Genomic DNA, 26,118 nt, shown 5'->3' with positions numbered 1-26,118 from the left:
TCTACCCCTTGTTATCTTCGGTGTTAACCGGTTAGCAACATCTTGCCCGGGATTCCTGTAGCAGTCAGCCTATGGGCCCTGAATAACCCTGACAGGGCTTGGTGGACCACTGGATGTAACTTCCGGGTTCCATCCCGTCTTGTGCGGGTTCGTTGGTTGCTGTAATTACCTAAGTGTAATAACCGAAGTGTAGTTACAGGATGAGAGCTACGCTCGTGGTGTCCTGTCTTCCCAGCACTCTTTGTCATATAACGCTTTGAAATTACTGACAGTTTTGGCCTCCACCACCTTCTCACCTAACTTGTTCCAACCGTCTACCACTCTGTTTACAAAAGTGAATTTCGTATATTTCTTTGGCAGCTTTGTTTCGTTAGTTTAAACCTATGAAATCTATGTCCTTCAGTTCCGGGAGCCACTTAGTGGCATGTCGTTGCACCTTTTCCAGTTTGTTGATGTGCTTCTTAAGATATGGGCACCATACAACCGCTGCACATGCCAGCTTTGGTCTAACTTTGGTCTTTGCTGCGTCACCGGCTTCCTCTTTGAGGTTTTCAGGGTTACGTGCTTTGGCGCCTTCCCGAGCCTTTGCTCGATGTGTTCACGGACGGGCTGTCTCTCGGCTGGGGCTTTGTGACCAGTGCTCACCAGGCCGGCCGGCTGTGCTGTTCGGACATTTGCAGCTTTTGCTGCCGTGTTCGGTGACGTCTTGGGCTCATTTTGGGCACAGGGATTTTAGGGTAGCACAGGTTCCTGGCCGCCTGGTTTTTGTGAGCGTGTCTGCTCCTGTGCGTTCTTGTGTTGCTTTGGGTTGCAGGTTGCTGCCTGTTGCCTCGACTTCGGGTTACTGAGTTTGTGGCAGCCGCCTCCTGGGTCAGCCCTTTCTTTTCCTTCTCTTTAGGTATATTTGGTATAGGCTCCCTGGCAACCCTCCCACCGGTCGGCGGTTTTTCACATTGGTTAAAGCTTTAGGTATATATATGTGCAGCAGTAAAGTGTGATGTTTGCTTGTTTGCAACCAGGAGGCCTGGTCGACGACCGGGCCGCGGGGACGCTAAGCCCCAGAAGCACCTCATGGTAACCTCAAGGTAGGTATGTAGCTCCAGGGAGCCGTAGGTGGCTCCCCACAGAAAACCTGCGTTAAATGTGATGAAACGCCATTTTCTGGGTGAGCCCCGAAGGCTCCCTGGCAACCCTCCCACCGGTCGGCAGTTTTTCACATTGGTTGAAGCTTAGCTTCTGAACTGTTGCTAGGCAGCTGGTGAGGTGAGATCCCGGGCCCCACCCCTTCCCCCTCTTGGGTGCGGGGAGGGCTGCGCAGAAGAGCGGCGCGGCAGTAAAGTGTGATGTTTGCTTGTTTCCTTGGGATTGTAGGGAGTTTCTACCTCTGTGTTCATTTTTTGTTTTAGCTTCTTACCATGTGGGGGTTTGTTTTGTAATGCCTACCTTTCTGGGTGCCTAACCCCAACAGTATACCTTTAGGAATAAAGGAACAAAGCGTATACCTTGAGGTGCTTCTGGGGCTTAGCGTCCCCGCGGCCCGGTTGTCGACCAGGCCTCCTGGTTGCTGGACTGATCAACCAGGCTGTTGGACGCAGCTGTTGGACCCCGGTCGATGGCAGATAAGGAAAACCCCCATCCACAAGGGGGTTTTCCAGGGCCATTGCTCCCTGAAACCTCTCTGAAGGGGCCAGGTTCTGGCGCTGGTCCCTGGTAGGTCTGAACTCCTTAGCTAATGTCCCGGTCTAATTCTCATTAATATACTAAATTTATGAATTTACACTGAAATATGTTGTGATTAGTGTGGAGTTATTATTGATAGGAAAAAATAATGAAAAAGGAAGAGAAGAGAAAAGAAAAGAAAATATCTGAGACAAGGTACTTTCAAAGCGTTATATGACAAAGAGTGCTGGGAAGACTGGACGCCACGAGCATAGCTCTCATCCTGAAACTACACTTAGGTAATTACAGCTGTTTAATTGCTTCTTGAAGGAGGAAAAGGGGAGGAGAAACTGAGGAGGGAGAAGTGAGATAGAGAGAGAGCTAGATAGAGAAAGAGCTAGAGAGAGAGCTAGATAGAGAGCTAGATAAAAAGAGAGCTAGATAGAGAGAGAGAGAGAGAGAGAGAGAGAGCAAGATAGAGAGATAGCGAGAGAGAGAAATAGCGAGAGAGAGAGAGAAGGAAGACAGATGGTCTGACCCAGGTACCTCCTTAGTATGTATGTTTTTACACTTATAAGCAACCTTCCTTACTTATATTAATTGTTATTTAGATCGTTACAGGGGATGTTGACCCAGTGACCTTCCTCACAGGGTCAGTGCAGCTTCTACAGATGAAATTATGGACCGACTTGGCTCTGAGGTAAGATGGGTGTTATTATATACAACACGATAGCTCGGTAATTATATGACACGTACATGTAACATACAGATATTGCTGTCTTTCACACAACTGGTATTTATCACTGTAATAGTTTTGTCCCTAGTTACAAACCTCTGGAAGTCCTGTAATGGTAAACAATTTATTCGATATTCAATCTTCCATACATTTCTGATGGGATCTGTATTTAATAATGTTCTTTTGTTATAATTTTGTACACCTTGTGTTAACCTTTCAGTTTTGGAGGCATTTTGGGGGAAGCGGTGCCAGTCATTACTGGGTCAGAACTCGGGGATGACCTTCAGCGGGTGGTGGATGGCATCGGCACTCTCCAGGCAGCCAAGAACCTTGGCATTGTGGATTTTACAAGTCTGTTTTATTTATTAATTTTTATTGTCTTTTATTATACTCTGTAGATTACTATATGGATTTTCATGCTATATTATTTTAAATAGGACTGAAATGCAGGAACCTTGTATTAACAGATTAGAAAGTTCTTAGCTAATTATCATACTGATCTTGTTAAGAATTTACGGCCATTACTAATATAAATTTTAACATTTGAGAATTACTGTATATAGAGCTTTAAGATAATGATACTTAAGGAAAGTTCTGTATGTAATGTGCATGCTTTGTATACTTGTATATTCCTTTTAATTAGAAATTTGTTTCCTGAGAATTTAATCAAATTATTTACAACCTTCTGGACAGTGCCAACAACAGCACTCATCTCAAACTGGACAGAAATGCAGCAGTACCTGAAAAATGTCCTCATGATGGACTCTGAGGTTATTGAGGCCCTCAAGAACTCGGAACTTAATCTAATGGCGGTAAGCAGAGACATGCCACTTGCCACCCTAGTAAAAGAAAGTGTATAATATTGACAAGAAATACAAATAACTTTCATTCATGATGTGTCTTTGAAATGAACATAGTTTAGTGAATATACTATACTGTCTATAAGCATAAGTACTTTGTTAAGTGTTGCAATGCACTATGATCATTCTTTATGGCACTGTTTCTTCTCACATTCAAAAAATTACTATATTTATGTACAGTAAATCTGTTTAGCACTTTTTGTGTGGGCTGGGAGTCAGCAGTGTTCTGGGTGTATTGGTAGGAGTCGGCATTACTCTGGATGTGTGGGTGGGAGTCGGCATTACTCTGGGTGTGTGGGTAGGAGTCGGCACTACTCTGGGTGTGTGGGTGGGAGTTGGCACTACTCTGGGTGTGTGGGTGGGAGTCGGCGCTACTCTGGGTATGTGGGTGGGAATGAGATTTGTATTCTATTTTGTATCCTATCTGTCTGTCACTCTTTGTCTCGATGCATAAATGTTTGGAATAAAGTATAAAGGATGCGGGAATAAATTTCTAAAAGGGTTTGCAATAGAACAATTATATTATTCTTCAGCTCTATCTTGCTCTTGTTAGACAGTCATTATTTACTGTATGATGACATTCTTTGTCATCATTCAGCAAAAGATGACAAAGTTAATCCCAGGAATTGGAGATTTTATATATGAAGAGTGACTAATAAAGCTTAATTTACATTCTCTAGGAAAGTGAAGAGTTAGATCTGGGATAATTGAAGTGTAGAAGTGTATGAAAGGACATAACAATGGGGATAGTAATATGGTATTAATTATTTCACAAAATAGAACAAGAAGCATGGGATATAAATAGGATAAGTTTAGATTTAGGAAAGAACTGAGTAAATACTGATTTGGAAACAGAGTTGTTGATTTGTAGAACAGGATGCAAGGTAAAATAAAGACATGGGATCACTTGCTTGTTTCATGTGTAGGTTAGACATCAGAATGAATAAGTTTGGGTGGATATAAATAGGCGTTGCCTTGTATGGGACAAAGTCTTCTGCAGTTTCTTTAATTGTTATGTTCTTCTTATTTCCCACTTGTCTTTTACATTTTACAAGGCTATACAATTAATAAAGATACCTGTAATAATGAGAGAACAAGTTAATAGGACCTGGTGTGTTTTGTGGTCTGGATGGCCTGTAAAGTGCATGGCAATAATTCAAACACATTAAGGTGGTGTTCGAACTTTGCAAGTACAGTACAGTACAGTACAGTACTGGTATATTAGCGAATGTTTTCTGGTTTTCTTAAATTTAATTTTTTTGCAAATTTCATTCTTTAGATACTTTTCTGTGGAGAGCCTCCCCGGCTCCCTGGAGCTATCAGACTGATATATATTATATTAGTCTGAGGCATCAGTCAATTGGAGTTCAGTCTACCAGGGACCACAAGCCAGAACCTGGACCCCCTCAGAGAGGCAAAGGGAGCAATGGCCTATGGAAGCCCCCTTGTACTTGGGGGCATTCCATGTCAACCATCGACTGGGGTTAGGCACCCAGAAAGGTAGGCATACCAAAACAGACTCCACATGGTAAGAACAAATTGCAACTGGAGACCAAACAGAGAGGCAGAACTCCCCCAACCTAAAATAATAAACAAACAATCAAACGTCACACACCTCCGTCATGCCGCTTGTCTGCATAGCCCTCTCCTCCATTGGAGGGGAGGGGGGAGAAGTCAGGAACCCCCATCCCCACAATGGCTACTCACACCTCCAGTTCATTGGCTTGTGTGATCTGGGGCGGTCGTTGATGCTGGCCTCGATTTCTTAGCAGTATTTGTACCTTAGTTGGGTGTCCTGTCATTTGTGGTATGGTGGCCAGGAGAAATTTAAGTGTACTGGGGCTGCATGCACTTGGGGCTACCTTCCCTAAGCACCCTATAAGTACTACTCTTGGGTTTTAGGGTTATCTTACATTGAGCTTTTGGGAGTCGCTCCTGTAGGGGTCTTTGCTGCTCGGCATTTACCCCGCCCTTGGGGCCAGCTGGGGTTTTCGAGGCCTTTGTTTGGCCTTGGGTAGGAAGTGGTATTGTTGCTGGTAAGGGCGCAAGGTACTGCGCAGCTTGCCTACCTATGTGACGACCAGTTCCTGTTCCTTCTGGGAACGTATTTTTGCTGGATTTTTCTTTTGGGTCACAGGTTCCAGCCAGTTGTCTCGACTTCGAGTTAAGGAGTAAATGGCGGCCACCTCCCAGGTAAGTCCCTCTTTTACTTGTCTTTGGTTAGGGAGCCAGACGGGCTCCCAACAGAAAATAGTGTTAAACATAATGAATGGCATTTTCTGGGTGAGCCCCAGAGGCTCCCTGGCATCCTCTCTCTCTCCGGTTGGCAGTTTACTTTTTGTTTTGATGCTCAGCCTCTGAACTTGAGGTGTGAGTAGCAGGCGCGGGGTGGAGGGGTTGTGCAGACAAGCGGTGCTGTGGTAGCATGTGATGTTTGCTTGTTTCTTTTTTCTTACCTTGTGGGGTCTATTTTGTTATGCCTAACTTTCTGGGTGCCTAACCCCAGTCGATGGCTGACTCGGAATGCCCCCAAGTACAAGGGAGTTTCCATAGGCCATTGCTCCCTTTGCCTCTCTGAGGGGGCCAGGTTCTAGCTCATGGTCCTCAACCTCAGTAGGCTGAAGTCCAGTTGACTGATGCCCCAGACTAATATAACAAATATCAGTCCGATAGCTCCAGGGAGCCTCTGGGGCTCACCCAGAAAATGGAGTTTTATTACATTCAATGCTGTTCTTTTACATTTCAGGTATTCGATATTTTTTAGTACTATTTGTTTCTGGATCTTAGTTTTAGGATCTTTGATTTTTTTTTAATTAGCATTTTATGATCTTGTAAGAGCTTCAAGACATTCAAGAAGAAATCTGGCCATCTTTGGGGGTTTGCACAAGTCACTAGAGCTCTTGCATCATTTATTCTTATCACTTAAAATATATTCTTTTTCAGTTACTGTCTCTTGAAGATGTGACCCTAGAAGAAGTTATCTGTGGAGAATCTCAAGTAGAGCGCGTGGTAACCCTCCCGCAGGATACCCAGGTGACCTTTGCCACCCTTAGCAAGTACCTTTGTAACTCCAGTGACTCTCAAGGCCTAGCAGCTACCTTTTTGCAGCACCTTGATCTTGCTCCATTAATTGTAACAGTAAGTTCTCCATATTCCTTTATTATCTAGAATGCTTTATGTCTGGTGGTCTTGTTCAATAAAATCTATATTTTATTCAATATTATTCATTATTATGAATAATTATGAATGAATGATTCGTTATTATGAATTAATTATTGTGGTTTTGTAATTAATTTAAAAAATGTGTCACTGAAATTGTATATTCTGGCAGAGGTATTTAGAAAAGATCCCCACTGCAGTTTGGGATGGGAAGTCACATTAGTGTTCACGATGTCTTTTGGCAAGCAGGGTGTAGCCTGAGGGATCGACCGAGTGATCAGCTTGGAAATAAGCATGTAATCTATATTCAATGTTTAACTTAAGTACCCACATCACACAGTTAGAAAAGTCTCTAAAACTGTTGATATATTCTAAAAAATCAGATATTGTGTTCCCCCACTGCTCTTCTTCCACTATACTACTCACTATAATCTATCCCTATCTTACATACTGTCCATCATCACCCAGTAAAAATCTGCTACCAGAACTATAACAAATTCTGTCTTCAGACAATATACAGGCCCTGTTAAGGTCCCTAAACATACTTAACATACACAAGCTCCACACTCGCTCCACACAATCTCTTGTGCTATTTATGTGCTCCTAAACACAAGTATGACTCTGTAGGGACCTGTCTGACTAATTACAGTTCTGCCCCAGTAGACAAGTTGGAGGATATTAATCCAGACCCCTTCTTTAATAGGGTAAATACACATACAAAAGGGCAACAGCTTCGTGCTCAACAAACTACAATGCAGGACAGAAAACAGGAGATGCTTTTTCTCCCATACAGTTATTATGGAATTTCGTACCCGCCAAAGCTGTAAATGCCAAGTCATCAGTTTAAAATTCAGTTGGATAAAATCCTCAGGATGAATGGGGGGAGCATTTGGTAAACTGCTAGATTCCTGTCTCCATTGAGGCCACTAGAGAGATGGTGGCCCTCAAATAAATTCTGGTAAATTAAGGTTCAGTCAAGTGATAAGCTCAGAAAGGAGCTTTTCATATAAACTTTATCTTCTATTTTATAGAGAGTTATTTTTAAAGGCATTTTATTTTGTGGAAAAATATAATGTTGGTCAGAAACATTTTGGGTCAGAAACTGCAAAACTATTCAGGTTTGTTTGTTTAACATACTGTACCATAGTTTTGTACTTTCATTTATTACATTACTCTAACAGTAGACCAAATGAGAAGTCAAGTTTAAATCTGCTACGCTTCACAAAAGAAAATATCGTTAGAAGTGTAAAATGTGCAAATATTTGAAGTTCACTTTTCTTTTCCATGCAGCTGGTGAAATATGGACTAAATTCAAGCCTTTCGTCCCACGGAATGACCCTAGAACAGGTGACAGAGGCAGTCAACATCTTGGTTGAGTCTTCCAGTATGTTGCCTTCCCTTACTTCCTCATTTAGTGCTCTCTCTGATCTCATGAACGTCTTAAAGGAGCATGATGCATCAGAGAAAATGGTCAAGAATGACACACACACTGTTTTGAAGGCAATATCATGTAAGTTCAGATTAATAGTTTTAGTTGCATTATTATTCATTATTTAAATTATTCAAGATTCTTTTCATCAGTTATATACTGTATATACTGTATATACAGTATATATTTATTTTTACATTAAGAGGGGTACCTGGCAGTGCCAGGGATAGTCAGTCTCTCCCATCATCCCTTCTATTCCATCCTTCTTTTCTGTGAGGAGCCCCTACGGCTCCCTGGAGCTTATTGGGCTAATGTATGTTATGTTAGACCGGGACATTAGCTATGGAGTTCAGACCTACCAGGGACCAGCGCCAGAACCTGGCCCCTTCAGAGAGGTTTCAGAGAGCAATGGCCTTGGAAAACCCCATATGGTTGGGGGTTTTCCTTATCTGCCATCGACCAGGGTTAGGCACCCAGAAAAGTAGGCGTAACAAAACAAACCCCACATGGTAAGAAACTACAACAAAAACCGAACAGAGAGGTAGAAAACTCCCTACAATCCCAAGGAAAACAATCAAACAATCAATTTACTGTCGCGCCAGGTCGTCCTGCGCGGCCCTCCCCTCCCCTGGGAGGGGGAGGGGGAGGGGGCAGCCCGGACCTCACCATGCCGGCTGCCTTCAGTTCGCAAGCTAGTGTCAACCGGGATAGACGCTTCTCTGGCCTCAAATTCCTGGGCGGTGTTTGCCTCGTGTGGCGTTCTCTGCTGTTTTTGTGTGGTGTGTGGTGGCCAGGAGTACTTCATCAATGCCGGGGCTGCATGCGCCTAGGGGCTTCCTTCCCTAGGCGCCCTGTGAGTACTGCCCTTGCGTGTCAGGGTTATCTTCTCTGAGGCGTTCGGGAACCGCTCCCGTAGAGGTTCTTGCTGCTCGGCATTTGCCTCGCCCTTGGGGCCAGCTGGGGCTTGGGGTGCCTTGTTTGGCCTTGGGTAGGGAGTGGTATTGTGCTGGTTAGGGCGTCAAGGTGTTGCACAGCCTGCCACCTAAGCGGCGACCAGTTCCTGTTGCCTCTGGCGACGGTGTACTTTTGTGGGGTTTTTCTTTTGTTTTGTTTTTGTTTGCCTGGTGGAGGTTCTGCCTCGTGGGTCTATAGTTTCCCTGGTATTGTTTTGGTGGCCCTCTGCTAGGCCCCCATGCTTGTACACGTCCCAGGGGTTTTCAGTATAATCATTTACCCTCTTGTTTTGTTTGGGTTTCTTAACTGGTAAGCAACACCTTGCCTGGGCTTCCCATAGTTGCTAACCTACGGGCCCTGGAAACCCCCTGTCGGGGCTCGGGAACCCATGGATGTGTCTCCCGAGTTCCAACCTGCCTTGTGTGGGTTTGAAGGTTGCAGTGTACCCATGTCTCAGGGTGACAGTCACCTGTTTTGCCTCCGTCATGCTGCCTGTTGCGTCAATGTCACCTTTGACCCAGAGTCTTGCGAGTCGTGTTCTCTGCTTGTGCTCCAGTTTTATGCTGAGGATGTTCTTGTTAGGTACAGGCAGCATCAGCGTTGCATGTTAGGTTTAGGTTATTGCAACGCGATAGGTTGGTTTCCCACCCGGATGCCCTGAAGCTGCCTCGTTTTGGTTTTAGGGACCCTGACATGGGGGTGTTAGTCGCTCTGTCTTTGGCTCCTGCCGTGCCCCCTGGGTCTTCCTGTACCTCCCCCCCTGTGTCTGACTCCAAAACGTCTGAGGGTTTCGGCCTCGGCACAGGGTTTAGTTGGTAGTGAGACTCGGGCTGCCTCGGGGGCTGCCCCATCCGGGTCGGGGACGGAGGCATTTGAGCCGGTTCCTCCTGCCGAGGCTTCTGGGTCCCACCAGCAGACCCCCCTTTGCAGCTGAATCCTTGCAAAGGGTGCAAGCATGGGCACCTAGTGGAGGGCCACCAAAAACCTAATAGTGGTCCTACTGCCACACCTGGCAGACCCCTGCCAGGCAAAACAAAACAAGAACAAAAGAAAACCCCCGCAAAAGCACAACGTCTCCAGGTGAACAGAACTGGTCACTATACATATATCAAACAGCTAGCTGCACAGTACCTCGCGCCCCAGCCAGCGACAAAACTACCTCCTGCCGAAGGAAAAACAGGAGTAAGAACCACCCCAGCTGAACCTCCAAGGGCGGGCAATCACCGAGCAGCGACAGAACCACACGTAGGTAGCTGCTCCTGAACAGCTCATGGAAGATAACCCTGAAGCCGCAAAGGCAGTACTTACGGGGCCCCTAGGGAAGGTAGCCCTAGGTGCATGCAGCCCCGGTACTCTTGTGTTACTCCTGGCTCATACACCACCAATACAGAGCAACAACACCGTATTGCAGCACTGCCCAAAGAGTGGAGCAAGAGCGATCGATTGTTCACCATCACAACAGCCCTTGAACTGGGGAGAGTTGCCGCCGTGGAGGTCTGAGACCCCCCCGTCACCCTCCCTAGGAGGGGGACGGGGGGTCCCAGACCTCCAGTTGCTTCCAATTACACAGGGGTGTCTTTAGGCCATTGCTCCTCGTGCCTCTCTTGGGAAGGGCCAGGTTCTGGCTCTGGTCCCCGGTAGGCTTAGAACTCCTTCGATTGACTGTTTCCATGGTCTAATATATATACACATCAGTCTGGTATAGCTCCAGGGAGCCGAAGGGGCTCTCCACAGAAATGCTCAGGTAAATGGACGACACAGCCCCGATTTCATTTCCAACTTCATGAAAGACACATGGGGTTTGGGTGACAGGCCATATTTCTTAAAATATTAATTTTATTCATGAGACCTTCATTTTCTTGCTATAATTTAGGGCATTTTCCTTCATAAATCATTAGCAGATCCTCATTCATCACTATCCTGCAAAGAAAACTTTCAATTTCTTTCTTAGTGAAACCTTCAGAATTTATGACCCTTGTTGTATCCACTGACAATAATCCTGTCCCATCTGTCTTCTTTTGTATTTCTTTAGGTCTTGTTCAGTAGCCCTGGCTCAAACATTTTTACATAGTTGTACATCTTTCTCAACAATCTCCACTGTGAAGGTGCATGGATGCAAGAACTTAAAATAATCTGAGGATAATACCAATTAGAAATGAAATATTTGTGGCACAAAAAGAGTAACAAGCAATACATTAACAAAATTTAGAATATTGACAAATTAAAGGACTGTAGTTGGTGCAGCACGAGCTAATGAAGAGTAGATATTATTGTGCAACACACGGCAACTGTACGTGTTTCAGTTATTCATTAATCATGTAAGCGAAATTAATAATAATTTCTTTATGCAGCATTTTTTTTTGCATGTATTATTTTGATAACTATTGTATAGCAAATAGGCTTATACTAATGGTTCATATTACAGCGCCTGCTTTCCTTGAGCGTGCTGGACATGCCTTGTGTGGGCAGCCACTTCTTCTGGTGCCAGATAGTCTTGGTGTCCTTCTTGAGAATCACAAGGAAAATGTTCTTCAACACGATCCCTGTAAGATTTCAACAACAGATTGTTTTCCAATGTTCAGTAATGTTAAGATATGCTTGTCAGTGGCCTTTAAAATGCCTTGTTGGTATGTAAAAGAGCATGATACAGCTCCTTACACATTCATTATGACCTTAAATATGCATTGTCAGTATAGTTTTATTTGTTTCTTTTCCATTTGAATACATTATTTGTAGTTTCCTAAATGATTTTACTGCCTATTTAAAATTGAAATCTGTTGGCATAATGTAGTGTCTTAGGTGTCATGGGGAGTAGAGCACCTGCTGGTACCTGCATGGCCTCATGTTATGTGATGTAATAATAATAATAATAATAATAATAATAATAATAATAATAATAATTTTATTCACAAAATATACATAATAAACATATTACATTGGCTTATTTGTATGCACAGAGGTTGCATATTAAAGCTACTAATACACTAAGCATTTTGGGCATAATTTAAACTAATTCAGTTAAATTATTTATAGGTTTAAAGGGGTGAATATTATGTTGTAAATGAGAAGTAAGCTAATTTATATGAATTGTTCCAGAAGTGTAGAAAAATGATATACAATATATAGAGTGGGGAATAATGATTCAAGTCACACTTTTTATTATGGAATCTTTAGTATTAGTAACGGTACAGATATAATATTTAACATTTACAATAAAAGCAGAATGCAAAATTGCATTATTTTGGATAAAGAAATGTTAGTGAAATTTCCTGCATGATATTAATTATAAATTGTTTATATTTTCTTTTAAACTGGTTAAGAGAAGTACAGCTTTTAATTTAATTTTGGAGGTCATTCTACAGCTTGGGCCCTTAACTTGCATTGCATTTCTGCTTTGGTTGAGTCACACATTAGGAGTATCAAATAGATATGGGCATTAGTTTATCATGTGGTACCCACGGGTTCTGTTACAGTCCCCGTAGTTTGATTGTAGATATTCATGAGGAGATTTAAATTTGTTAAATTTTTAGCTGTTTTGTAGTTTTAAAGTCTCTGAGATTCTAGGATTTGTTATATTCATTTGATCATCTGCAGCTGTTCAACTTAATTTTATTTCAGCTCCTTGCTAACTTATTTCCTTAATTTTCCAGATAATAAGAACATTTGTGATGCCCTCTACAATAATATCAGATCACTGCCTGGGGGAGGTGTTCTTCTTCACTACATCAAGCCACTAATGATGGGCAAAATCTTCTATACTCCATACAATAACATTACCCAAGGGATTATTGCTTATGCAAGTATAACATCATTTCTTTCACTGTATAAATACAAATAACAAAATATTTTTTAATATTAATTTATTTCACAATGTGCAGTCATTCAAATTGCTGAGTCAATTCATTCATTTTAGCACTTCATATAAAGCCTGGCTCTACATGTAGGGGAACCATTTATTCATGTGTTATGTCATTCATTTGTATGATGTGATAATTATGCCTCTACGGTATTAATTTCCAGTTTTGTGGTTCCATTTCTGCCAAAATGTTCACATTATGTGGAAACTTGTGCCAAGATTTTTGTACAAATTATTTCTTTAAAGGCTTATATTTGGTTTGAGCTTCAGTGTCTCTTCAGTATGCCTTACATCATTATAATATAGTAGTCTTTTATTTTAATTTAAATACAAATATTCATCAACATTTAAATACTCAACTAAATTATTTGTTGTGTCTATATTATGACTTCTACTTGCCTTAGTTCATCAAGAAGAATTTTTTTTATTAAACAAGTAAATAAACCAACAAGAACTTTCTGGGAAGTCCTTAAAACTTCCCTGGTGCTAGCTACTCGGATAGCTCCACCCAGCTGAATCCTCCCCCCAGACTCTTGCAAATCATTATAAAACTACCAGGGACCAGAGGCCTAATCCTGTCCCCCCCCCCTCCTCCGAAGGAGGTTTAGGGGGCTTGAGAATACTAGATCACTCAGACTAAGAAAAAATACTAGAAAGGTGAGTGAGACAATGCAGATAATCAGCGAGGTAAGGTAAACTGAACATGGAAAATGAGACATTGAGACAAACCACCTTGTGTAACAGTTCATTCGCTAGTTAATGTGTGTGCTGCCAGGTGGCCATGCATCGTGCTACTCAATTCCCAGCCTTGATCTTAATACTATCGCACTCTTCGAATACCCCTGGGGTCCAAAATATTTCCCTTGTGTCTGAGTCGTGGACGCGAGCGACGTCCATCATATTAAAATATTGATTAAAATTTTAACTTTTATCCGATCAATCTGGGAGTGGTTTTAAAATGAGCGCCTTTACATTGATACCAAAATGAAAGATGTAACACAAAAATTGATGTCAGAACACTGGAAAGATATAAATAATTTTGTGATTATGAGTGTCCAAATTTTAAAATATTTGTTAAAATTCCATTTATTGCTCTATTATTATGGGACGAGTTTTAAAATTTGCTCCTTTACATTACAAACAATTTGATACTAAAATTAAAGACGTAACACGAAAATTAATGTTATCAAACGGAATGAGTATACACAGGTTGTGATGTGCCAATTGGTGCTCGTTCATGGGTAACTTTAGGGTTTGCTGCGGGGAGTCACGCCAGGCTTTTGGACATTATATGCATATACACCTTCAGGGAGTTTAATTGTAAACACAATGATACCAAAACCAACAACGTAGCACGAGAATTAAGGTGAGAAAACTGAAATGAGTATACACATTTTACTGATTTTGTGCACTCACGGGTAACTTTTGCTGAATTTAGGCTTTGCTGTGGGGAGTCTTTTGGATATTATATGCATATACACCTGTAGGGACTTCTATTGTGAACACAATGATACCAAAACGAATGACGTAGCATGAAAATTAAGATGAGAAAACTGAAATGAGTATACACATTTTGGTGTCGCACTCTCGACCGCACGCTCACCCGCATCGCCGGGAATATGACATCAAAGTCTGCGGCGTTCATGCTCCATGCGCGAAAGTGTTAACTTTTATCATTTAGTCAGGATGAAGGAAAACCTACAGCTCATGAAAATGGGAAGAGGACCCCAGGAACCTTCAAGGGCCCACCAGAAAGTGGCATTTCATTATATTCAATGCAGATTTCTGGGAGGGCTGCTCTGGAGTGCTACCTGGTGCTCAGTCACCATGGAGACTGAAAAAGAAAGGGAACTCACCAGGGACAGAGAAGAACCACAGACAGTAACCCCATAGTGGGGAAAGAATAACTTGCCGAAACTCACACCACAAGTGCAGTACGGACCAGGCATGCTCACTAAGAGCCAAGCAGATAGTACTGTTCAACAGCCAAAACTACCAAGCTCGAATGACTGGCCAGGACATATCCAAAATGTTTTAAAAGTACAGTAGGGTTCATTTTCGACTCACAGTCGAGAATTCTGGGCTCAAATCCCGGACGGAACAGAAATCGTTGGGTGCATTTCATTCCACCTAATGGACCTGTTCACCTAGCAGTAAGTAGTACGTACTTGCTGACAGGAGTTAGTCAACTAATTGTGAGGTTGCGTCCTGGGGATGGGGGCTCAGCAATTCGATCCTGGAGGGAGGCCCCGATATGAGCCTAACGTGTATGAATACACACATTTATTCAGGGACAGGCTCTGGCTGCCTGTTCCTCTACACAATGAATTATATTTGATATATGAATTCATGTACATTAAAATATTTTATAAACAAAAGGCTATCTGTAACATTTACTTATTCATGTTTTGTAATTCAATTACTGTATATGTGTACAGGCTAACGAAACATTTGAGATGGTTGAGAAGCAGGTGGGAACGCTGAAGCTGCTGCAAGAGAGCACCCGTCAGCTGGTCTCGGTATCCACCAGATACTCAGGCTTGCAGGTACTTGATGCTAGTTATGTCATGCTGGGAATTATAACTTGAGTAAAGTTATAGTTTGTGCTTTTTATTTTTATTGGAGTGGCCAGCCAGCCAGCCAGCCACTCCCTCCCTCAATGACTCCTCACTCGCCCACATCCTCCTCCCACCTATACTGTTTTTGCTTTTATTCACTATATACAGATGTTAATATAAGTATCTACATGTTCTGTTCACCATAACTGTTCAACTAAGCTGGTATAGTGCCCAAAGAGCATAGTAACCACCCTTACCCAGCATGACAAGTCATGCAGATGTGGCCACCTCCCTCACCAAAATGGCTTCTCCCAACATTCCTTTTGCTGTTATTTCACTATATGTACACATTATATGTAAGTATCTACATTTGTGTTCACCATAATGAGCCACTAAGTTGGTATGCTGAGTGGCAGTGGCAGTGGCAGCCCGCCACTGGCTGCCACTCACTCCCTCACCTCACCTGACTTGCCAACATTCTCCTTCCACCATACTGTTTTTGCTCGTATTCACTATATACAGACGTTATATATAAGTATCTGCATGTTTTATTCACCATAGTGAACCACTAAGCTAGTATAGTGAGTCCAGACAGTAAAAGGTGGTCACAGAGAGTCAGCAGACAACGCTACCTCCCTCCCCACCAAGATTAGTCCTCCCACTACAGTGCTAATTATCACAAGAATCCTGCTATTATCAGAATTCTGGTAATTTTTATCACAATCAGGGATCTTCTGTAATACTATTATCGCTAATCGCTAAATAATAGTATGTTCAGTATGTACATATATATTTTGACATTTTTAGGCGATGCTGTGGTCACAAGCTTAACAGCAGTGCTGTGAGCTCATGCTGTGTGCACCAGCCTTGGTGGCTCACTCAGTACTGAGCCCCTCACACCCGGGAATGTTGCCCACGATTTTTTTTAAACATGGTGTCTGTTTACAAGAGTCTTGATGGAGGTAATTACCTAAGTGTAGTTATAAGATGAGAGCTACGCTCGTGGTGTCCCGTCTACCCAGCACTCTTGTCATATAATGCTTTGAAATTACTGACGTGAGGTGAGGTGAACCTCGTGTATCTGTGGGCCGTTTAAATCTTGCGTAGTACTCCAACAGTCATATGACTTGATGCGCACTTTTGGGCAAAATACTCAACACATCATATGATGTGTTGTGCAGTTTAAGGGTAAGCCTCCGAACTGGAGTGCTAGGTAACCGGCGCGGGAAGGTTCGCTGCACCTCCCTCCCCCTCTCGGGAAAGGGATGGCTGCGTGGACGAGCAGCGCTGCAGTGGAGTGTGACGTTGGCTTGTTTCCTTGGGATTGGAGGGAGTTTTACCTCTCTGTTCAGTTTTTCTTTGTACTTTTCTTACCATGTGGGGTATGTTTTGTTATGCCTACTTTTCTGGGTGCCTAACCCTGGTCGATAACCCCCAGATAAGGATAACGCCCAACCACAGGTTTTTTTTCCAGGCCATTGTGCTCTGCAACCTCTCTGAGAGGGCCAAGTTCTGGCTCGTGGTCCCCAGTAGGTCAAACTCCACAGACTAATGCCCCAGTCTAATATATCACACATTAGCCTGATAGCTCCAGGGAGCCTCTGGGGCTCGCCCAGAAAATGGTGTTTCATTACATTCAACGCTGGTTTTTTCATTTGTTTGTAGTAATGAAATAATTTAATGCATAGTTTTATCATTTTCATGAAATCTTTTAATATTGTTATTTGAACCTTGTCTTAATTATGTATTTTAAACATAGAAACTACAGAGCTCACTGCAGATGCCATGGGTGCAGGGCTTCATGCAGCAGGTATTCCCAGCTTCCTTGGTCACCTCAGTGGGTGAACAGCTCAAGGATGCCTCGCCCAAGCTACAAGAGGCATCTAAATTTGCTAAGGTTGGTTAAAGATAAAGTTTTGGATAAGTGTTTTGCATAACTTCACCATAAATTTTGGATAAGAACACCATAAGTGTTCCCAAGTCATAGAATTTTATTATACAACACTTAGAATATATATCATATATATCTAGATTGTAAATACAACCAATAAGCATACTCACCAAGAACTGTTACTGTATATTCTACTCATAAAATTCCTGAAACAAAGTTGTTAATTTATGTTAAGTTGTTGTAATACAAATTTTTAAAATTCTATTTCTAATGGCAGGACAAAAATTCCTAGATATACTGTAGTTATGAATTCAAAATCATGGGTGATAAATTGTTGGATATTATTGCTTTGATTTTGTCAATATCTAATTGCAGTTTTCTCAGGTATTGTTGTTTGTGATCTTGACTTTTTCTGTTACGTTTCTCCCTTTAGTCTGTAGCCCCACTATTCTAATGCCTTCTTACCAGACAAAGTTGTCAGGTATGGGATTGAAAGTCGTATTCTAAGAGTATTGCTAACGACATCTGCTCCTACTCTCTGATAAATATTGTGGGGGGGATGTATATACTGGTAACAGCAACAATGAAGTGTATTCTACATGGGACAAGAAATACACCTTGGGGTACAATTTCACAAAGGTTTTTATTTAACACAAGATTATCTAACACTGACTAGATGTAAAGGGGGTTGGGAGGTTGGATCTCACACAGGACTGTTAAGGACAAGGGAGTGATTCCTTCAAGCAAACACAAGCTTTAAGGGTGAGTTGACAAGTGGATCCCCACCACAGGCAAAGTCTTCACAAACTGGGACTTAAGGTCATTACTTTACTCCACTCCTCCTACAAAAGGTGACTACAAAGGGCATGGCTTTTTGTCAATACACTGTTCTGACCACAATACCCCAAAGGGGTAGAAAAGTAAATGGGGATAAGACCACGTGCACAGAGATCTGAGTAAATTAATTAATAACACCAAAACAACACCTACACACAAGGTTCTATGAATAACCTTAATTCTTAATACTTCCTATTCCTAACTCATACAAAGAGGGAGCACTGCTATACTCTGATACAATGCACTTATCATTATTGTAGACCATCACAAGTCGCACACGTGACGATGGTCCTTTTCCTTGAATGCTCCACACCAAGTGAATGAGAGAACTTGCACATGTTTCTAACCATCCGGTTCCAATAATGTTACATCCATACACATGTCATACACATTACCCAGTACAGTGGTGTCTCAGCTTATAAATTTAATCCGTTCCCAGAAACGGCTTGTAAGCCAAATATTCGTAAACTAAAGCGAATTTCCCCGTAAGAAATAATGGAAATTGAAATAATCCATTCCAGACTCCCCAAAAAACTAACTTCAAAATAAATTCTATATCTAATTCACCCAAATCTTCAGTACTAAAGTATTTACAAGGTATTACTTATCTTTATTGATGACTCATGTTGGGGTATGGAAGACGGTGAGGAGGGGGGAGGAGGAGAGGTGTTAGTGTTTGGAAGGGGGAGTCCCCTTCCATTATAACTTCAGGAAGTGATGACTTTTCTGGGGTACTCTCTCTCTCCAACATTTTGCATGCTTACCACTAAGACCTGCTTGTGGCTCACTGCTTGATTTTCTCACAAATAAACACACGTTGTGGTAGGTATCCCTCACTCTCTACAAAATCTTTAAATTCATCAATAAATCTTTCAGCCGCTGGTTTGAGCTGGCAGACTCCCTGTGCCTCACAACACTATGAATACCACTTCTTTTTCTAAATTTCTCAAACCATCCCCTACTTGCCTTAAGCACTTTTGTATCTGTAGCACTCATTCCAGGGGTTTTTCTTTAAAAGGTCTTCATGCAATTGTCTTGCTTTCTCACAAATGATTCCCTCTGAAATGCTATCACCTCCTGACTCCTTGTTGTGTATCCAAATTAATAACAAAATTTCAACATCTTCAAATGCTTCCTCTTAAGTAATTATCAAAGAAAGCACCAAGCCAGGAAGGCTATGTAGTACCTTTTTCCTGTTAAGACAATGCTGTGCGCATGTACAGAACATGTACATGCATGTATTGTACTGGCGGGGGATTTGAACTGTAAAAGTTCCAGACTGTTTTTCAACATTTAACACTGCTATTTCTCCCTTCCCAAGCGTCTTTCTCTTACAAAGTGTTCTTATGGGTGGGCACCAGCAGTTATGATTTCCTTTCACAAAAATATTGAATATTGTTTCTTCTAATAATCATATTTATTGTCCTTCTAGGAATTCTCGGATGTTATTGAGTTGGGAGTAAATCTCGTTTCCTGCATGGACTTGCAGAGATTTATTCCTGTTAACAATGAGGAAAAACTACTAAAAAAGGCTAGACATACTGCAAAAAAGAAGGAATTTCTGGCAGGTAAGTTTTCTGTGCTACCAAAAACCACATGGGGGGGGGAGGGGGGGGGGTGTAGCACTCGCTTGAAAAAGTCATTATGATTTTAAATAGTTCCTGCCCGAAACGCTTTGTGTAATAGTGGCTTTAGGCATTGTATGTACTAGCTCTATCTATAAATTCATCAACTTTTGTATCTTACCTTGTATGTATGTACTTTACCTGAATAAATATTTGTATTTGTATTTGTTGAATAAATAATGATCACTTGAAAAATAATACACTTTTCTACCCTTAGACAGTGGCTATGTAGAAATGGTCATACCCGCCTATGCACAAAAAACAAAAACAAATCCCCCAAATAATTTTTCATTATAGAATTATTGATTTGTATGCAGAATGTAAGAAATTAACATGAAAATAAGTAAATATTTATCGTTTCACTGGGTGGAGGCGCTCTGTAAGGCTGTGTCTGATACTTGTCAAGCCTGGTGCTCGACTTTGATGATGATTCCTGTTTTATCCTCCGATGTTTCATCAATTGGTTTATCGCTTGTTTTTCTTTGTTTAAATCCACGGTCTTTTATATCCATATTTGCATCATACATATAAAAACCCAGATAATAATTGTTAAAATCACCATATGACGACGACCGCATTCCCCTAGTAACATTCATAACTGCATTCATACAGTGTACCATGAAATGGTAGCAGGATTTTTTCATGGCTCAAGGTAAACTCCATTATATCCACATAGACCTATTTTATCCATATTTGCATCATATATGTAAAACCTAGACAATAATTGTTTAAATCTTCATATGATGGTAACCTCATTACCCTCTGAATCAATAGCTGATGATAACCGATCTCTAAGGGTTAAAGACTGTGAAAATAAATCTTTTATTTTGATTAAAATGGAGATATTATACTGGAATATATATATATATATATATATGCTGGATTACAAATAAATAACTTATATCATCTGAAATATGGGAGATACATTATCTATGATATGGGGCTCAAGAGATGGGTCTCACCCTCAGTAGACACTACTAGGTAAGTACACACGAGGCAGAAACAAATGGGCAAAGTTTCTTTCATCCTGAATGCCCCTGTTACCTAGCAGTAAATAGGTACCTGGGAGTTAGTCAGCTGTCATGGGCTGCTTCCTGGTGTGTGTGTGTGTGGTTTGGAAAAAAAAAAGTAGTTAGTAAACAGTTGATTGACAGTTGAGAGGCGGGCCGAAAGAGCAAAGCTCAACCCCCGCAAAACACAACTAGGTGAACACAAGCTTCAGTTTCATTTCTCATTTATCCAGTTTCTGTGAGAATGACATGAATTTTTAGTGTTCAGACAGATAAGAATATAATGATGGTAAATTAAATTTACTAATTTTGGCATGCCCTTGTGATGATGGATTTGTTTCATCTAAATTTCAGATTTCATTTAAATTAGATTAGTAAAAATAATTTGCAATTTCTTTTAATGAGAATTGTAGGAATCATTGTTCATTCTTTATTCTGTGTGTTTTCTGAATTATATCTCTGTGTTCATATTATTTCTTTTGCACTCTCCATTAGGGGCATTTGCCATCTCATTGATGGTAAATCTCTGATAAAATTTATGTGGTTAAAACTTTTATCACTTATACAGTATGACATGAAAAGGTGTGTGGTAAATGACCGTGTGAAAATTGAAAGTGTATAGCACTCAGAATATTTAAAAGTTGTGTGTTGTTTATGTCTGGGTAACTGTGAAGATTTCACAGTAGACGAGAAAAAATATCTTCATGCTTAAGGTTAATAAAGTGAACTGAAATTATTGTTTTATTTAAGTTTCTTTTTCTTATAGCATATAAGGAATACAAATTATGATCCTCCTTTTTCTTTTAATTTTTAGGCATTGTGTTTGCTGGAGTTGGTGAAACAGGTGATACTGGAGGAAACCTTCCACACAACCTGACATATACCATACGGGTAGACTCGGAGAAGAGTCCCTCAACATTTTATCTAAAACCAAGGTAAAATAAAGTGAATATTTGTCTTTTAACTAGAAAACCCGGGCCTAAGGCTGGAAGGAAGACTTGGTGGCTGACAGCACCTTCTGAGCCTCATCTTGAGGGAAAAGAAGAGCAGAAAACCGAGTGTGTGAAGGAAAGATAATAAACTGAATAATAAGCCAGGCAGCCTTCCTGAAACTGGTTCAAAATTGTCCATTCACTAGAATGCTTGTGAGCAACAAAACAGTTGCCTTTTACTCAAAGAGAATAGGCGAGTTATTCTCTAGGTTCTTGGTAGTACAGTTTGGTTTGTTCTTGACTCACAATCGGGAATCCTGGACTCGAATCCCCGGGTGGGATAGAAATGATTGGGCAAGTTTCCTTTCATCTAGTGCCTCTGTTCACTTAGCAGTAAGCTTGTACCTGGGAGTTTGTCAGTTGTTGCGAGGTTGGATCTAGGGAAAGGGACTCGCCCAGAAAATGGCGTTTCATTATATTCAACTGCTGGTTTTTTGGGTCTGAAGCCATGTTGACAAGAGCTTAGTATATTGTGTTTGGCTAGATAAGAGTAAAGCTGCTTGTAGATTAGTTTTCAAATATTTTTGACAGTTAAGTGAGTCCCAGCTGCATCTTAGTAGTACATGGAAAAAATGAACAACTTGGCAGATTTTTCTTTACAGCTGGGTGATGTATATTCTGGTATGTTCACTATCAGAATGAGTTATGCAGCACCGAAAACTTACTCCCATGGAAAAATTAGTTACAGTACCAGCTTGAGCAGAGTGCCAGAGATTACCACTTACATGCTATAATGTATACACCTAACACAAATTATACTGACAGTGAGAGAGAAATAGTCTGTTAGTGAATTCTGTTCTGTTAGCAGGTCTAATTTTGCAGTTTATCTTTTATAACAAAAATTTAAATCCCTGCTTTTTCAGGTTCTGGAATCCTGGACCATATGCAGACATGGCTCTTGACATGAAATATCATCAGGGGTTTATTCAGCTGCAAGATGTTATGGAAAGAGCCATTATCAAATTTCAATATGTGAATGACAACCCATCCCACAGCTTGAAAGCTACACCCATGAACAATTTTGACCATCAGAAACAATCACCTGGAGTCAGCGAGTTATCAAAAGCCATCGAAGCCCCGTCTTTAGAGTCTGGGCGAAGAAAGCGGCAAGCATCAGCAGTGTTAACAGAAGAAGAGGAGAACATGCTTCTCAGCTTACCTATTTATACGAAGCAACAACCTTACCCATGCTACAACAAAGATGAGTAAGTTTCTTACAGGCACAGACCATAATTATCATTCACCTTAACACTAATTTCAAGTTTATAAATCTTAAGTATTTTTTGTTTTTGTCACTTAAATGTTAAACAAAAAAATAGCTCAACATTGATACTGTACTTGACAGCAGTTTCCTAAAACTTGCAGCATCTAAGGTTCATGTGGGTCGATACGTACTTGGTTTTTTTTAATATTTATAAATTAAGTGTTGATGGCATTAACATCATGTCCCAAACTATGTCTATTGTTTGAATGACAACAGATGTTTGAATGACATTCGTGATTGCGCGAACGTGATCACAACGCCAAATTGTTAACAGGCTTCCTTTCCCTGACACTGGCATATCATACATGCATACTGTATTTCCTCTAGAGTTATTAGATTGAATTTTCTTAGCATGTCTTCTTAACTTAGCCCTTATACTCGGGAAACTTGCCCAAGTTTCATTGAACTCTGTGAAAATGGGCAGTCGGCTGTGAGTGTTGCAAAAGATATTGGTAAGGGCATTAGTATTATCTCTGATATAAGGAAACATATAAATATAGAAACATGTAGTCATATAGATGACTACATATAGATGACTACATGAAATTCATAGCTACTAGTGACAGTGAGGGAGTTTTCTCTAGTAGAGGGTGTAATAGAAAAAACTTTGAAGCCAGCACACTATGCACAGTTGGATGAGGCTGTGTATAAGTGGTTTGCACAGCACCGCACAGTTGGTGTAACAATTTTCCGTGTAGAAATAAGAACAGCTGCAAGCAGGTTTGCAGCCAGCCTTGGAATACTGGATTTCAGGGCAAGTGATGATTGGATTTCCAGGTTTAAAGTGAGGCACAGTATTGTGAATAGGAAAATTGAAGCCTCACCAGAAAGCCAAGAGCCTTCAACCAGTGATGCTTCAGCAGCTGGCAGTCAGAAGTGACCTTGCCAAGCTCATGTACTGTATAGTAGTGTTGTGTTAGGTTTAATTATAGTGTGTGTGTGTGTGTAAATTAAAATTATGTTGTTGTGGTACAAAAAATTGAATATGTTCATGTTTGGACTAATTTGCAAATTATTTATTACTTTCGTACTTTCGTAGTAAGAATTCTGCTTATCAGGTTGGGGAGGGGTCTTACCCATATAGTTCAGATAAGTGAGCTCAAACAGTACTTGTCAAGAGCAGAGTGTGAGACACCCTGAGTTAGTAAACGTGTAAACATGGCAAACTACTGTACTTCATCTCTCCATTACTTATTGACCTTACACTATAGTGGGGAACTGGCAAATATCCATACAAAGTTTCATTCCATTCAATATTCATACAAAGTTTATTACTACTTAATATCTGTGCAAAGTTTAATAGTTTAATTAACAAAATATTGACTATTCTATATGATGACTAAACCACACATCAGAAGATAAAGAAACGACAATGTTTTGGTCCGTCCTGGACCATTATCAAGTACAGTAGTGTGTTAGGGAGAGAGGGAGGAAGGAAGGGACCAATAAGTAGGGGAAGAGTGAGGTGAGGAACAGATAAAAGAAGAAGGTAATTTCTAGGTGTAAGGTGTAAGAATAATCACAAAAAGGAGGTAAGGTGTAAGGTGCGGAAAAGGTAAGAGAAATAGGTAATTCCTAGAAGAAGGTAAGAATAGTATGAAAGGTACAAATTATTCTATAGTTATTGTATATACATTATCAGATATATTAAGCCATATTACATAATGTTCAAAGGATTTATTTCATTATTTTTGCAGTTTTACAAAGATGCTGAATTTATCTCCCATGATGAGTTTGTTGTTCTCCTTGATTACCTTCATCATCTTTGTTGTGTTCCTAATCCGCCAACTGGTGCAGGAGTCGGAGTCAAGGAACAGGCAGGTGAGACTCGGTTATGAAAGTTCAATCAAAGTTATACAGATCATCTCACACTATGAATATAATTGTTTGGATTCGAACATAATAAAATGCTACACATTCCAATTTCAGAATTACTTTTACAGGAAGGCCACTATTCCTAGTGGCCTCAACGAGGACAGGAAGCCGGCAGCTAGTCGAAGGTTCCCCCTGTTAGCCTTGATAATTTCGGTCATTAAAAATTATTCCAAGTTCGGTCTTACAAAAAGTCGTGAACGGTTTCTATAATATTTCACCATCCATGTATTTACAACGAATTTTGATGTTGGAAAGTGTAGCATATGCTCTTTGCACAATGTTTATTATGTGTTCCTCTGGTGAGTTTACTCTCCAGAATCACTCCTAGATCTTTCTTTGTAAAGAGTTCTTTAATGCCTTTTCCATGTAATTTGTTTGAGTTTACCACATTAATCATGGGTCTTTGGTACTTTGTCCCAGGACATGGAAGTTCTAGCTAAACTTATCAGGTTCATTCAGTTTCTACATAAAATAAAATGTGTTGGGAAGTGACTGAATGATTGGCATAAACAGGAGCAATTTATCTGTACTTAACATTTTATATTATATTGTTTTTATATAAACAAATTCATATTTGATTTGTGCATGTCTACATGCACAAAATAGTTTCCTATCATTTGTTGTAAGATTTAAAAAACTGGCTAAATTCTTGAAAATTCAGAAACAGAATTTGGAATTGGTCCAATCTGCATTAGTTTAGATTTTTGAGGATCCACTTATATAAAAGCCTATAGTATGTAGACCACAGTGTTTCATGCATACTTTAACACTGAATTTTTACATTAGGTCTTAATTAAATAAACTTTGTTATGATATGATTTACAAGTGACTTTTCCCATCTGTATGCTGCATTGGGTGATTCATAAAATGGAAAATCCTTATCTGTGCATTTTTACAGCTTCAGGAAGTGATGGGCTTAAGGCTGTGGCTGGATCGTCTAGTGTGGCTGTTTTTCTCACTGGTGTTTCTCCTGGTCATTGTGCTCCTAGTGGCTCTCATTGACAAATTTGGAGGTCTTCAGGCAAACATCAATTTTGGGATACTCTTCACGTTCCTCTTCTGTTATGGACTGAGCATTATTTCTTTTTGGTAAGTTATTTTGTGAATTTATAGTATTCTTAAAATGATTATAAAATTCATTATGTACTGTTGAGTATGATCTATCATGCAATATCCACAGAAAAACTGAAGACTATAAGTGCACATGTAAAACTCATAATGCTATCATTGTACCAATATGCATTGCCCATCATGACAGACTCATGCATCTCATCATTCAAAACTAGAAGGAAATGGCACATGAAGGATATGTTAAGAAACATCGTCATAGAGGAACAAGATGGCATTTAGCAATGCCAAGCACAATTTATTTATTTATTTATTTATTTATTTATTTATGCATATACAAGAATG

The 26,118-nt window shown here is 40.5% G+C and overlaps 1 protein-coding gene across 1 annotated transcript in view; it reads left to right on the top strand.

The window, feature by feature from the left end:
* LOC123758342 (uncharacterized) overlaps positions 1-26,118 on the top strand; it is a 219,446-nt gene that overhangs the window by 116,665 nt on the left and 76,663 nt on the right. The window contains 14 exon segments of the mRNA XM_069323046.1: positions 2,271-2,359; positions 2,616-2,746; positions 3,089-3,207; positions 6,199-6,393; positions 7,705-7,924; positions 11,223-11,342; positions 12,448-12,593; positions 15,092-15,199; positions 16,971-17,108; positions 19,372-19,507; positions 21,389-21,509; positions 22,430-22,771; positions 24,528-24,651; positions 25,604-25,794. Of these exon segments, the coding sequence (XP_069179147.1) occupies positions 2,271-2,359; positions 2,616-2,746; positions 3,089-3,207; positions 6,199-6,393; positions 7,705-7,924; positions 11,223-11,342; positions 12,448-12,593; positions 15,092-15,199; positions 16,971-17,108; positions 19,372-19,507; positions 21,389-21,509; positions 22,430-22,771; positions 24,528-24,651; positions 25,604-25,794 (2,180 nt within the window).

The sequence above is a fragment of the Procambarus clarkii genome, chromosome 11 (genome assembly GCF_040958095.1).
Source record: "Procambarus clarkii isolate CNS0578487 chromosome 11, FALCON_Pclarkii_2.0, whole genome shotgun sequence".
Lineage (NCBI taxonomy): Eukaryota > Metazoa > Arthropoda > Malacostraca > Decapoda > Cambaridae > Procambarus > Procambarus clarkii.
The sequence above is the reverse complement of the archived record's forward strand: the minus strand, read 5'-3'. Positions and strand labels throughout refer to the sequence as shown.